General features: G+C 37.7%; 1 protein-coding gene across 1 annotated transcript in view; it reads left to right on the top strand.

The window, feature by feature from the left end:
- Positions 1-13,111, top strand: part of NECAP1 (NECAP endocytosis associated 1) — an 81,032-nt gene extending 67,921 nt beyond the window's left edge. The window contains exon 9 of the mRNA XM_080810054.1: positions 12,654-13,111. Within this exon, the coding sequence (XP_080666180.1) occupies positions 12,654-12,709 (56 nt within the window). The 3' untranslated portion in view covers positions 12,710-13,111. The remainder of the gene's footprint in view (positions 1-12,653) is intronic.
- The last annotated feature ends 1,007 nt before the right edge of the window (positions 13,112-14,118 follow it).

Here is a 14,118-nt window from a genome sequence, read left to right as displayed (position 1 = left end):
CTATTTCTCCCTCCAGGTCTGTTAATATTTACCTTATATATTTAGGTGATCCTGTGTTGGTTGCATAAATATTTACAAATATTATATCCTCTTGTTTTGACCCTTTTATCACTTTGACTTTTGTTGTCTCTTATTATAGTCTTTGTCATAAATTCATTTTGTGCAAGTATAGCTACAACCTGCTCTCTTTCCATTTCCATTTGCATGAAATATCTTTTTCCATCTCTTTACTTTCAGACTGTGAGTGTCCTTAAAGATGGAGTCTCCTAGAGGAAGCATGTAATTTTGTTTTATCCATTCACCTGCTCTATGTCTTTTGGTTGGATAATTTAGTCTATTCCATTTAAAGTTGTTATTGTTGTTATTATTAAGACAACTTTAATGTGGTATACTTTATATACCATGCTTTAAGTATGTATTTCAATAATTTTTAGTAAATTTATGGAGTTATAAAACCATCTCCACAATATAGATATAGAACTTTTCCATCACTCCGAAAAGATTCCTTGTGCCTATTTACAGTCACTCCCCATTCCCACTCCTGGTCCTAGGCAACCACTGATTTCCTCACTACCTCTATGGATTTGCCTTTTGTGAATATTTCATTTTAAAAAATTATTAATATGTGTTCTTTTGTGTCTAACTTCTTTCTCTTAGCATAATGTTTCTGAGGTTCATTGAGGTTGTTGTATATGTCAGTATTTTTTACCTTTTTTTCTTAAATAATATTTCATTTATAAATCTGACACATTTTATTTATTTGTTCATGAGTTCATAGACATTCAGATATAGAGTAAATTTTTTTTCTTAAGAGCCTTCTTGAGGTATAGCTTACATACCATATAATTCAGTCATTTAAAGTACACAGATCAGTGTCTTTTTTGCATATTCACAGATTTGTGCAACTTTCATCACAATCAATTTTAGAACATATCATTACCCAAAAAATATCTCACACCACTTAATCATTACTCCAAAATCTATACACCACCCCCTGCCCTAGGCAACCACCAATTTACTTTCTGTATTTATGAATTTGCCTATCCTGGACACTTCGTATAAATGGAATCACACAATATGTGGTCTGTCATGACTGAATCCTTTAACTTAGCATAATTTTTTTTATTATATTATATTAGTCATCATATAGCACATTATCAGGTTTTGAAGTAGGGTTCCATGATTCATTGTTTGTGTGTAACTCCCAGTGCTCCATGCAATATGTGCCCTCCTTGATAGCCATCACTGGGCTAACCCATCCCCCCATCCCCCTCCCCTCTAAAACCCTCAGTTTGTTTCCTGGGGTCCATAGTATCTCATGGATTGTCTCTCCCTCTGATTTCCTCCCCTTCATTCTCCCTTTCCTTCTTCTAGTGTCCTCTATGCTGTTCCTTATGGTCCACATATGAGTGAAACCATATGATAATTGAATTTCTCTGATTGACTTATTTCACTTAGCATAATCTCCTCCAGTTCCATCCATGTTGATGCAAAAGTTGGGTGTTCATCCTTTCTCATGGCTGAGTAATATTCCATTGTATGTATGGACCACATCTTCTTTATCCTTCATCTGTTGAAGGGCACCTCTGCTCTTTCCACAGTTTGGCTATTGTGGACATTGCTACTATGAATATTGGGGTACATGTGGTCCTTCTTTTCACTATATCTATATCTTTGGGGTAAATACCCTGTAGTGCAATTGCTGGATCATAGGGTAGCTCTGTTTTTAATTTTTTGAGGAACCTCCACCCTTTTTTTCATAGTGGCTGCACCAACTTGCATTCCCACCAGCAGTGTAAGAGGGTTCCCCTTTCTCCACATCCTCTCCAGCATTTATTGTTTCTTGCCTTGCCAATTTTTGTCATTCTAACTGGTGTAAGGTGGTATCTCAATGTGGTCTTGATTTGAATTTTCCTGATGGCTAATGATGATGAATATTTTTTTCATGTGTCTGTTAACCATTTGTATTTCTTCTTTGGAGAAATGTCTGTTCATGTCTTCTGCCCATTTTTTGACTTGATTATTTGTTTTTTGGAGGTTGAGTTTGAGAAGTTCTTTAGAGATCTTGGATATCAGCCCTTTATCTGTAGTGTCATTTGCAAATATCTTCTCCCATTTTCTGGGTTGCCTCTTTGTTTTGCTGACTGTTCCCTTTGCTGTGCAGAAGCTTTTTATCTCAATGAAGTCCCAAAAGTTCATTTTTGCTTTTGCTTCCCTTGCCTTTGGAGATGCGTCTTGAAAGAAGTTGCTGTGGCTGATGTGGAAGAGGTTACCACCTATGTTTTCCCCTAGGATTTTGATGGATTCCTGTCTCACATTGAGGTCTTTCATCCATTTAGAGTTTATCTTTGTGTATGTTGTAAGGGAATGGTTGAGTTTCATTCTTCTGTATATAGCTGTCCAATTTTCCCAGCACCATTTATTGAAGAGACTGTCTTTTTCCCATTGAATATTTTTTCCTGCTTTGTTGAAGATTATTTGACCATAGAGTTGAGGGTCCATATCTGGGCTCTCTGTTCTGTTCCCTTGATCTATGTGTCTGTTTTTGTGCCAGTACCATGCTGTCTTGGTGATTATAGATTTATAATACAGCTTGAAATCAGGCAACATGATGATCCCAGCATTGTTTCTTTTATTCAACATTTCCTTGGTGATTCGGGGTCTTTTCTGGTTCCACACAAATTTTAAGATTGTTTATTTCAGCTCTTTGAAAAATGCTATTGGTATTTTGATCAGGATAGCGTTGAATGTACAGATTGCGCTGGACAGTATAGACATTTTAACAATGTTTATTCTTCTGATCCATGAACATGGAATGCTTTTCCCTCTTTTTGTGGCTTCCTCAGTTTCTTTCATGAGTGTTCTGTAGTTCCTCGAGTACAGATCATTTACCTCTTTGGTTAGGTTTATTCCAAGGTATCTTATGGTTTTTGGTGCTATTGTAAACAGAATCAATTCCCTAATTTCTCATTCTACAATTACATCGTTAGTGTATAGGATAGCAGCTGATTTCTGTGCATTGATTTTATATCCTGCCACATTACTGAATTGCTGTATGAGTTCTAGTAATTTGGGGGTGGAGTCTTTTGGGTTTTCCACATAAAGTATCATGTCATCTGTGAAGAGAGAGAGTTTGACTTCTTCTTTGCCAATTTGAATACCTTTTCTTTCTTTTTGTTGTCTGATTGCTGTTGCTAGGACTTCTATTACTATCTTGAACAACAGTGGTGAGAGTGGGCATCCTTGTCATGTTCCTGATCTTGAGGGAAAGGCTCTCAGCTTTTCCCCATTGAGAATGATATTCGCTGTGGGCTTTTCATAGATGGTTTGTATGAAATTGAGGAATGTTCCCTTTATCCCTACACCCTGAAGAGTTTTAATCAGGAAAGGATGCTGTATTTTGTCAAATGCTTTTTCTGCATCAATTGAGAGAAACATATGGTTCCTCTCTCTCCTCTTATTAATGTGATCTATCACATTGATTAATTTGTGAATGTTGAACCACCCTTGCATCCCAAGGATAAATCCAACCTGGTTGTGATGGGTAATCCTTTTAATGTACTGTTGGATCCTAATGTACTGTTGGATCCTATTGTTGAGAATTTTGGCATCCATATTCTTCAGAGATATTGGTCCAAAATTCTCCTTTTTGATGGGGTCTTTGCCTGGTTTGGTGATCAAGGTAATTCTGGTCTTACGGAATGAGTCTGGAAGTTTTCCTTCTGTTTCTATTTTTTGAAACAGCTTCAGAAGACTAGGTGTTATTTCTTCTTTGAATGTTTGGTAGAATTACCCAGGGAATACATCAGGTCCTGGACTCTTGTTTTTTGGGAGGTTTTTGATCACTGCTTCAATACAGTTACTGGTTATTAGTCATCCTGTTTCAGTCTTGGTAGTTTATAGGTTTCCAGGAATGCATCTATTTCTTCCAGGTTGTTTAATTTATTGTCATATAGTTGTTGTTGATAATTTCTGATAATTGTTTCTATTTCCTTGGTATTAGTCATGATCTCTCCCCTTTCATTCATAATTTTATTAATTATTTGGGTCCTTTCTCTTTTCTTTCAGATAAGTCTGGCCAGTTTATCGATCTTACTAATTCTTTCAAAGAACCAGCTTCTGGTTTCATTGATCTGCTCTACTGTATTTCTGGTTTCTGATTAATTGATCTCTGCTCTAATCTTAATTATTTCTCTTCTCATGCATGGCTTATGCTTCCTTTGTTGTTGTTGTTGTTTTGAGTTCTTTAAAGTGTAAAGTTAGTTGGTGAATTCAGGATTTTTTCTGTTATTTTTGAGTGAGGCTTGGATGACTATGTATTTCCCCTTTAGGACCACCTTTGCAGTCCCCGTTAGGACCACCTTTGCAGTATCCCATAGGTATTGGACCGATGTGTTTTCATTTTCACTGGCTTCCATGAATTGTTTAAGTTCTTCTTTGATATCCTGGTTGACCCAAGGATTCCTAACCAGGATGGTCTTTAGCTTCCAAGTGTTTGAATTTCTTCCATTTTTTTTTTTTCTTGTGATTGAGTTCCAGTTTCAAAGCATTGTGGTCTGAGAATATGCAGGGTAGAATATCAATCTTTTGGTATCAGTTGAGACCTGATTTGTGACCCAATATGTGGTCTATTCTGGAGAAAGCTCCATATGTGCTTGAGAAGAATGAGTATTCTGCTGTTTTAGGGTGTAATGTTCTGTATATATCTATGAGGTCCATTTGGTCCAGTGTGTCATTCAAAGCTCTTGTTTCTTTATTGATTTTCTGCTTAGATGATCTGTCTATCACTAAGAGAGGAGTGTTGAGATCTACTATTAATGGGTTATTAATATCTACTAGTGTTGAGATGTACTATTAATGAGTTATTATCAATATGTCTCTTTATTTTGGTTAACAGTTGGCTTATGCAGTTGGCTGCTCCCATGTTGGAGGCATAGATATTTACAATTGTTAGATCCTCTTGTTGGATAGACCCTTTAAGAATTATATAGTGTCCTTCTGTATTTTTAACTACAGTCTTTAGCTTAAAATCTAATTTGTCTGATATGAGAATTGCTACTCCAGCAATTTTTGAGGTTCGTTGACATGAAAAATGGTTCTCCATCTCTTCATTTTCAGTCTGGATGTATCTTTAGATTCAAAATGAGTCTCTTGTAGACAGCATATGGATGGGTCCTGCCTTTTTATCCAATCTGCAACCCTGTGTTGTTTCATGGGAGCATTTAGGCCATTCACTTTGAGAGTGATTATTGAAAGATATAATTTTATTGTCATCATATTGCCTGTGATGTCCTTGTTTCTATAGATTGTATCTGTAAATTTCTGTTCTATATCACTCTTGGGGTCTTTCTCCTTTTGTAGAATTTCCCCTTAATATTTCTTTTTTTTTTTTTTTAAGATTTTATTTATTTATTTATTTGTCAGAAAGAGAGAGAGAGAAAGCACACAAGCAGGCAGAGAGGCAGGCAGAGGCAGAGAGAGAGGCAGGCTCCCCTCTGAGCAAGGAGCCCGACATGGGACTTGATCCCAGAACCCTGAGATCATGACTCGAACCAAAGGTAGTGGCTTAATCCACTGAGCCACAGAGGCGTCCCTCTTCTTAATATTTCTTACAGTGCTGGCTTAGTGGTCATGTATCTTTTCAGTTTCTGTCAGTCCTGGAAGCTCTTATCTCTCCATCCATTCTGAATGACAGCCTTGCCAGATAAAGTATTCTTGGCTACATGTTATTCTCATTTAGTACCATGAATAGTCTTGCCAGCCCTTTCTGTCTTGCCAGGTCTCTGTGGACAGGTCTTACGTTATTTTGATGTTCTTGCTTCTGTATATAAGGAATATCTTCCCCCTAACTGCTCTTAAGATGGTTTCCTTGGTTCTAATATTTGCAAGTTTTACTATTACATGCCAGGGCATTGGTCTGTTCTCCTTGATCTTGGGAGGGGTCCTCTCTGCCTCTGTGATGGGAATGCTTGTTTCATTCCCCAGATGGGGGACGTTCTCAGCTATGATTTGCTCAAGTATATCTTTTAGTCTCCTCCCTCTCTCCATCCACGCAGTGATCCCAATAATTCTGACATTGGAACATTTTATAGCATCATTTATTTCTCTAATTCTGTTCTCATGGATTTTAAGGTGTTTGTTCAGGGTTCCTCTTGCTCCTTCCTATCAGTTTGTCTTCTAGATTGCTAATTCATTCTTCTGCCTTGTTTGCCCTAGCTGTTAGAATATCTAGTTTACACAGAATCTCATTTATAGCATTTTTAAGTTCAGCCTGATTAGCTCTCATTTCTTCCCTTAGGGAGTCTATGTTCTTGTTTATGGTTTTCTCCATCCTAACTATTCTCTTCATAACTATTACCCTGAAGTGTATTTCTGACATCTTCTATCCATTAGGTCTGTGGGAGAGGCCATTGTCTCTGGTTCTTTCATTTGTTGGGAGTTCCTCCTCCTAGTCATTTCAGTTATAGTTGAGGGGATGTGCAGTCAAAAATATCAACCACAATCCAGGCAAGGAGCACCCTGGGAAAGTTCAGAGCAATCGGAAGCCACCACCAAAACAAAACAAAACAAAACAAAACAAAAAACAAACAAACAAACAAACAAAAAACCCAGCCAAAATGAAACCCAAGAGTAAGATTTACAAAGTATAAAAACAAAAACAAATAAACAAAAAACTACAAAAAAAGGGGGGGTGAAGGGAAGGGACCTATAATCCCTTGATGTGGGCGAGGTAGGGTGTTTCAGTTCTTCCTGGGTGTTTTTTGTTCTCCTTGTTAGAGAATACTACTTCACAGCAATACAGGGAAATTAAAACTGGTATATATATAAAGGTAGTATTGAATAGGGAAAAAAGGACTACATTGAAACTTTTATCTGTATATACATAAAAAAAAAGAATAAGATAAAAAAAAGTGCATGTGTGGAAAAGTTCACATTAAAAAGTTACCATGGAATACGTTGTATTAAACATCTAGTTGAAATGATAAATAGGTGAAGAAGAAGAAGAAGAAGAAGAAGAAGAAGAAGAAGAAGAAGAAACATGAGAAAGAATTAAAAAAAAGAAGAGTTGCATCTAAGAAATACACAGGCCATGAGGCAACACCAGAAGCTTAATATACTATTTTCCCCTGGTTTTGGGGTTTTACAGTTTCATGGGGACTCTGTGGTTGTTGTCCTCTTGTTCTTCCAGCTTGTCCTCTGGGGGAGGGGCCTGACACATTGTTTTTCAGTCAGCCCTGCTTGGGTGGAGTTGCCCTGCTCCCTCTCAAGGGGCTGGACTCTTTTTTTGGAAACTTTTTTTGGGCTTTTGTTCTCTGGTGGCTTTTAGCAGCTTTTTGGAGGGTCAGAGCATATGAAAATGTCCATACCTAGACCTCTGCCACAGAGGAGAGAAACCATAGTCCTCTCCTCTCTGAATCCTTCAGAATACACAGTCTCCCCCTCTGTAAGTGCCACTGAAAACTGCAGCTTCCCACAGGTGGTGTATGCCCCCAGCAATCCTCTCAGCAGTGGACCCCAGCCCCCAATTGTCTATGCCCCATGTGCCTCCAAAGCTGCAAGTGATCCCAGTCTGGGTGGGCCTGGGCCAGTGGTGATGGTGGCTGGCCCCCCCCCCCCCAATCTCCAGGCTTAGATCTGTGCCTGTAGCCGCCTGATTCTAGTATTTGCCCCTTAAGCCCCTGTGTTCTGTTTGAACCCTGTTATCAGTTCCTTCCTATCCTACTGCCACTGCTCTGCAAGCTATCCCTGGTCTCCAGCATAGGACACTTTTGTACTGAGGTATTACTTTCCAGTGGCTAGCTTCTGGTGGTCCACTCCCCACTCTGTTTATCCTCCAACATCTGTACATGCAATCCCAACTCCATCCTTCATACCTCAGGACTGATGACCCTCTGCCCCCGTAGAGATCCAGACATATAATCTTACATCTCAGGCTGATTTCGTGGGTGTTCAGAGTGGCTTGGTAGATGTCTAGCTAAATTCAGGGGACCAGTTGAAACAGAGACCGCACTCCTCCACCATCTTGCCAAGGACCAGCATAATGTTTTTGAGATTCACCCATATTGTAGCATATAGCAGTATTTCATTCCTTTTTATTGCCAAATAGCATTCTGTTGTATGGATACATTTTCCCCTCAGTTTCATTGAGATATAGTTGACATATAACATTATATAATTTTAAGGTATACAGTGAATTGATTGGATGCATTTATAAATAGCAAAATGATTATTACTGTAGTATGAGCTACCACCTTCATCCTGTCACATATTTGCCTTTCTTTTATGTGGCAACAATGTTTAAAATCTATTTTTTAGTAATATTCAAGTATATACAATATTTTTAGTGATAATCACCATGCTGTATATTAGACTATTAATCTCACAACTGGAACTTTGTACCATTTGACCAATATCTCCCCATTTCCCCCACTCCCAACCCTTAGTAACCACGCCTCTACTCTCTGTTCCTTAATTTGTCATTTTTTGATTCCACACATAAGTGATGTCATACAGTGTTTATCTTTTTCTACCTGACTTATTTCACTTGGCCTAATGCCCTCAGTGTCCATCCAAATGGTTGCAAATGGCAGGGTTTATGTCTTTCTCATGTTTGAATAATATCCCATTGTATATTTATACTATATCTTCCTTATCCATCATCTGTTGATGGACACTTAGGTTGTTTCTGTATCTTGGCTATTGTGAATAATGCTGCAATGAATATGGTAGTGCAGACATCCCTACAATATTCTAATATATATGAAACCAGAAGTGGTATTACTGGATCATATCATGGGTCTATTTATAATTCTTTGAGGAACCTCCACACTTTTCCATAGGGGCTGTACAAATTGCATTCTTACCAACAGTGCACTAGGGTTCCCTTTTCTTCATATCTTTGTCAATAGTTGTTATCTCTCGTCTTTTTGATATAACCTTAATTATAACAGGTTTGAGGTGATATCTCATTGTGCTTTTTTTCCCCACTGTGCTTTTGATTTGCATTTCCCTGATAATTAGTGATGTTGAGCACCTTTTCATGGCTCTCTGTGTGTCTTTGGAGATTATTCAGTTCCTCTGCCTATTTTTAAATTGGGTTATTAGGGGTTTTTTGCTATTGAGTTGTATTAATTCTTTATATTTTTTAGGTATTAATTCCTTATCAGATATGTGTTTTGCAAGTGCTTTCTTAGAAAGCAGAAAGCTTTTATATATTTATTTATTCATTCATTTATTTATTTTTATTTTTATTTTTAAGAAATATTTTATTTATTTTGACAGAGAGAGAGAGAGAGAGCGAGCACACAAGCAGGGGAAGCAGCAGGCAGAGGGAGAGGGAGAAGCAGGTTCCCTGCAGGGACCCAGATGCAGGACTCATCCCAGGACCCTGGGATCATGACCTGAGCTGAAGGCAGTTGCTTAATCACCTGAGCCACCCAGGTGCCCGACTAGAAAGGTTTTAAATTTGATGTAAGTGGGCTTGTTTATTTTTGCTTTTGCTGCTTGTGCTTTTGCTCTCATACCCAGGAAATTATTGCTGACACCAATGTCAGGGAGTTTTATCCCTATGTTTTTTTCTAGGAATCTTATAGTTTCAGGTCTTCTTAAAGTCTATAATCTATTTTGAGGTTTTTTTTCTTTTTTATTAGTGGTGTAAGATAAGGATAAGAACCACATTCTTCCACTTATGGTTATCCACTTTCCCAACACCATTTTGAAGGGACTATTGAATCTCCTTTGAGTATTGTCGGCTCCCTTGTCAAATATTTGTTGACCAGGGCGCCTGGGTGGCTCAGTGGGTTAAAGCCTCTGCCTTCGGCTTAGGTCATGATCTCAGGGTCCTGGGGTCGAGCCCCTCATCGGGCTCCCTGCTCAGCAGGGGTGTGCTCCCCTGCCCTCCCCCACCCCCCCGCTCATGCTCTGTGTCAAATAATTAAAATATATTAAAAAAAATTTGTTGACCATATATGCAAGAGTTTCTGGGTTTCCAATTCTGCTCCACTGATCTGTGTGTCTATTTTTATGCACACTGTTTTCATTACTATAGCTTTGTAGTATAATTTGAAATCAGGAAGTGTTATGTTCCAGTTTTCTTCTTTTTTCTCAGGGTTGCTTTCACTGTTTAGAGTCTTTTCTTGTGCCATACAAATTTTATTTTATTTTTTAAAATTTTTGTGAAAAATGTCATTGGGATTTTGATAAGGATTGCATTGAATCTACAGATGGTTTTGGGTAGTATAGACATTTTAACAATGTTAATGTTCCTGATCCATGAACACAGGGTATCTTTCCATTTGTTTGTATCCTCCTTATTTTTTTTAATCAAAATCTTGTAGTTTTCAGTGCAGTTATTTTGCCTCTTTGTTAGATTTATTCCTAATTATTTTAGTGTTTTTGATGCTATTGTGAATGGATTTGCTTTCTTTATTTCTTTTTCAGATGTTTTGTTGGTGGTCTATAGAAACAAAATGATTTTCTATATGATAATTGTATCCTGCAACTTTATTGAATATGTTGATTAGTTCCAAAAGTTTTTTGATGGAGTGCTTGGGATTTTTTTTTTTTTTTATATGGGATCCTATATGCAAACAAAGCAATTTTACTTCTTCCTTTGTTGTTTGGATGACTTTCGTTTCTTTTTCTTCCCTGACTGCTCTGGCTAAGGCTTCTAGTGCTATGCCAAATAGAAGTGGTCAGAATGGGCACCTTTGTCTGGTTCTGATCTTAGAGAAAAAACTTTCACCTATTCACCATTGAGTATGTTGTACTTTGTCAAATGCCTTTTCTGCATCTATTGAGATGATCATATGATTTTTATCTTTTATTCTATTAATATGGTATATTGCATTTATTGATTTACATATGTTGAACCATCCTTATATCTCAGGTATTATTCCCATTTAATCATGGTGAATGATTTTTTTAAATGTGCTGTTGAATTTGGTTTGCTATATTTTGTTGAGTATTTTTGTATCTATATTCATTAATGATAATGGGCTATAATTTTCTTTTCTCGTAGTATCCTTATCTGGCTGTGGTATCGGAGTAATGATATCCTCATAAAATGAGTTTGGGGAGTATTTCCTCCTTTTCAGTTTTTTTTTTAAAGATTTTATTTATTTATTTGACAGACAGAGATCACAAGTAGGCAGAGAGGCAGGCAGAGAGAGAGGAGGAAGTAGGCTTCCTGCTGAGCAGAGAGCCCGATGCGGGGCTCGATCCCAGGACCCTGAGATCATGACCTGAGCCGAAGGCAGAGGCTTTAACCCACTGAGCCACCCAGGTGCCCCACCTTTTCAGTTTTTTTAAAAGGTTTCAGGATTGCCATTAATTCTTTAAATGTTTGAAATAATTCACTAGTGAAATCTTCTGGTTTCAAAAAAATCTCTGAGAGATTTTTTTATTACTGATTCAATCTCTTTACTTGAAATTGGTCTGTTCAGATTTTCTATTCATTTTTTAAAAGATATTATTTATCTGAAAGAGGGAGCATAAGCAAAGGGGAGGGACAGAGGGAGAGGGAGAAGCAGGATCCCTGCTGAGCAGCCTGATATAGGCTTCAATCCCAGGATCCTGGGATCATGACCTGAGCCAAAGGCAGATGCCCCACTGACTGAGTCAAGCAGGTGCCCCATTTCTTCATGTTTCAGTCTATGGATTCCATATTTCTAGGAATTTATTTCTTCCAGGTTATCTAGCTTGTTGGTGTATAATTTTTCATAGTAGTCTCTCATGATCCTTTGTATTTCTGTGGTATCAGTTATAGGGTCTCCTCTTTAGTTTCTGGTTTCATTAATTTTAGTACTCTCTGCATTTCTGTGTTACTCTAGCTAAACTTTTGTTGATTTTTTTGAAAAGATTTTATTTATTTATTTGACACAGAGAGAGAGAGAGAGAGAGAGAGGAAACATAAGCAGGAGGAGTGGGAGAGGGAGAAGCATGCTTCCCACAGTGTGGGGAAGCCCCACATGGGGCTCAATCCTTGGACCCTAGGATCGTGACCTGAACCAAAGGCAGACACTTAATGTCTGAGCCACCCAGGTACCCCCATTGATTTTTTTTTTAATCTAAAAATGTCAGCTCTCAGTTTTAATGATCTTTTATATTTTTGATCATGGAGCCCAATGTGGGGCTCAAACTCATGAACCTGAGATCAAGACTTGAGCTGAGATCAAGTGTCAGACTTAACCAACTGAGTCCCCCAAGGTGCCCCTGCTCAGTCTTTATTTCATGTATTTGTCTGGTCTTTGTTAATTCCTTTCTGCTAATTGGGCTTGGTTTTTTCTTTTACTAGTTCTGTGAGGTGTAAAGTGAGGTCTTCAAGCTACTTTTTGTTTCTTGAGGTAGTCTGGAATCACTATAAACTTCCCTCCCAGAACTGCCTGTAGGGGCACCTGGTCGGTTGTGTCTACTTTTGGCTCAGGTCACGATCCCAAGATCCAGGGATTGAGCCCCTCTTTGGGTTCCCTGCCCAGTGGGGATTCTGCTTCTCCCTCTGCTACTCCCCCTGCTTGTGCTCTCTTTCTCTCACTCTCTCTCAAATAAATAAATAAAATAAATAAAATATTTTTTAAAAACCCTGCCTTTGCAGTCTCCCATTGTGCTTTCATTTCATTTGTTTAAATTAGATTTTTTTTCTTTTCTTTTTTTAGGAGAGAGAGAGCGAGAAAGCACATGCACGCATGTGTGCATGCAACTTGTTGGTTAGGTGGGCAGAGGGAGAGGAAGAGAAAGAATCTTAAGAAGGTTCCACTCCCAGCTTGGACCTGCCACCAGGCTCGATCTCACAAGCTTGAGATCATGACTAAGCTGAAATCAAGAGTCACTTAACCAACTGAACCCCCTAGGCGCCCCTCCCTTTTGATTTCTTTGTTGACCCATTCAGGAGAATGTTGTTTAATCTCTCCATATTTATGGTTTTTTTTTCCAGCTTTCCTCTTCTTATTGATTTCTAGTTTCATTGTGTTTGGAAAAGATACTTGGTATAATTTCAGTCTTCTTAAACTTGCTTAATTTGTTTTGTGAATATCATGTGATTTATCCTGAAAAATACTCCATTTGCACTTGAGAAGAATATATATTCTACTGCTATTGGATGGAATGTTTTGGATATGTCTGTTGGGTTCATTTAGTCTAAAGTTTGTTTCAAGTCCATTGTTTCCTTATTGATGTTCTGTCTCAACAATCTATTTGTTGTTGAAAGTGAAGAATTGAGCTCCCCTATTATTGGATTATTTTCTATTTCTCTCTTTAGGTCTGTTTATATTTTCTTGAAATATTATAGATACTCTGATGTTGTGTGTGTATATATTTGTTTGTATTATTTTCTTGATGTAGTGGCATTTTACCATTACATAATAACTATCTTTGTCTCTTGTTACCAATTTAGGCTTAAAGTTTATATTGTCTTATTTTAGAATAGATTTTTTTTTGTTTTTGCTTGCATGAAGTATCTTTTGCTATCCCTTTACTTTGAATCTCTGTATATGTTTAGAGCTGAGGTGAGTCTCTTATAGCCAGTGTATAGTTGGGTCTTGTTTTTTTAACTATCCAGCCACTCTGTGCCTTTGATTAGAGAATTCAATCCATTAATCCATTGTCCAATAAGAGTAATTATTGATAGGCAAGAACTTGCTAATGCTAATGAAACAATGTTTCGTTGTTCCATTCCGTGCCCCCCCCCTTCTTTATGCCTTCCTTTGCAATCAATGATTTTCTATAGTGGTATGCTTTGTTTCCTTTCTCTTTATCTAAGTGTATCTATTTTAGACTTTTACTTTGTGATCCCATGAGGTTTACATCAAACATCTTGTAAATATAAGTCTATTTTATGCTGATAACAATTTAACTTTGCTTGCATGCCAAAACTCCATTTTTTACTCTCTCTCTTTGTACATTTTTGATGTCAACACTTACATTTTTATTGTGTCTCCATCCATTAACAAGTTGTTGAAGCTATAGCTATTTTTACAAAAATATGTATTTATTTATTTTAGAGAGAGAGAGAGCATGTGGAGGCAGAAGGAGAGAGAGAATCTCAAGCAGACTCACTGCTGGGCATGGAGCCCAATACAGGGCTCAGTCCCACAACCCTGAGGTCATGATCTGAGCTGAAAT

The sequence above is a fragment of the Martes martes genome (genome assembly GCF_963455335.1).
Source record: "Martes martes genome assembly, chromosome: 8".
Lineage (NCBI taxonomy): Eukaryota > Metazoa > Chordata > Mammalia > Carnivora > Mustelidae > Martes > Martes martes.
This window is presented reverse-complemented; position numbering and strand designations above follow the sequence as displayed.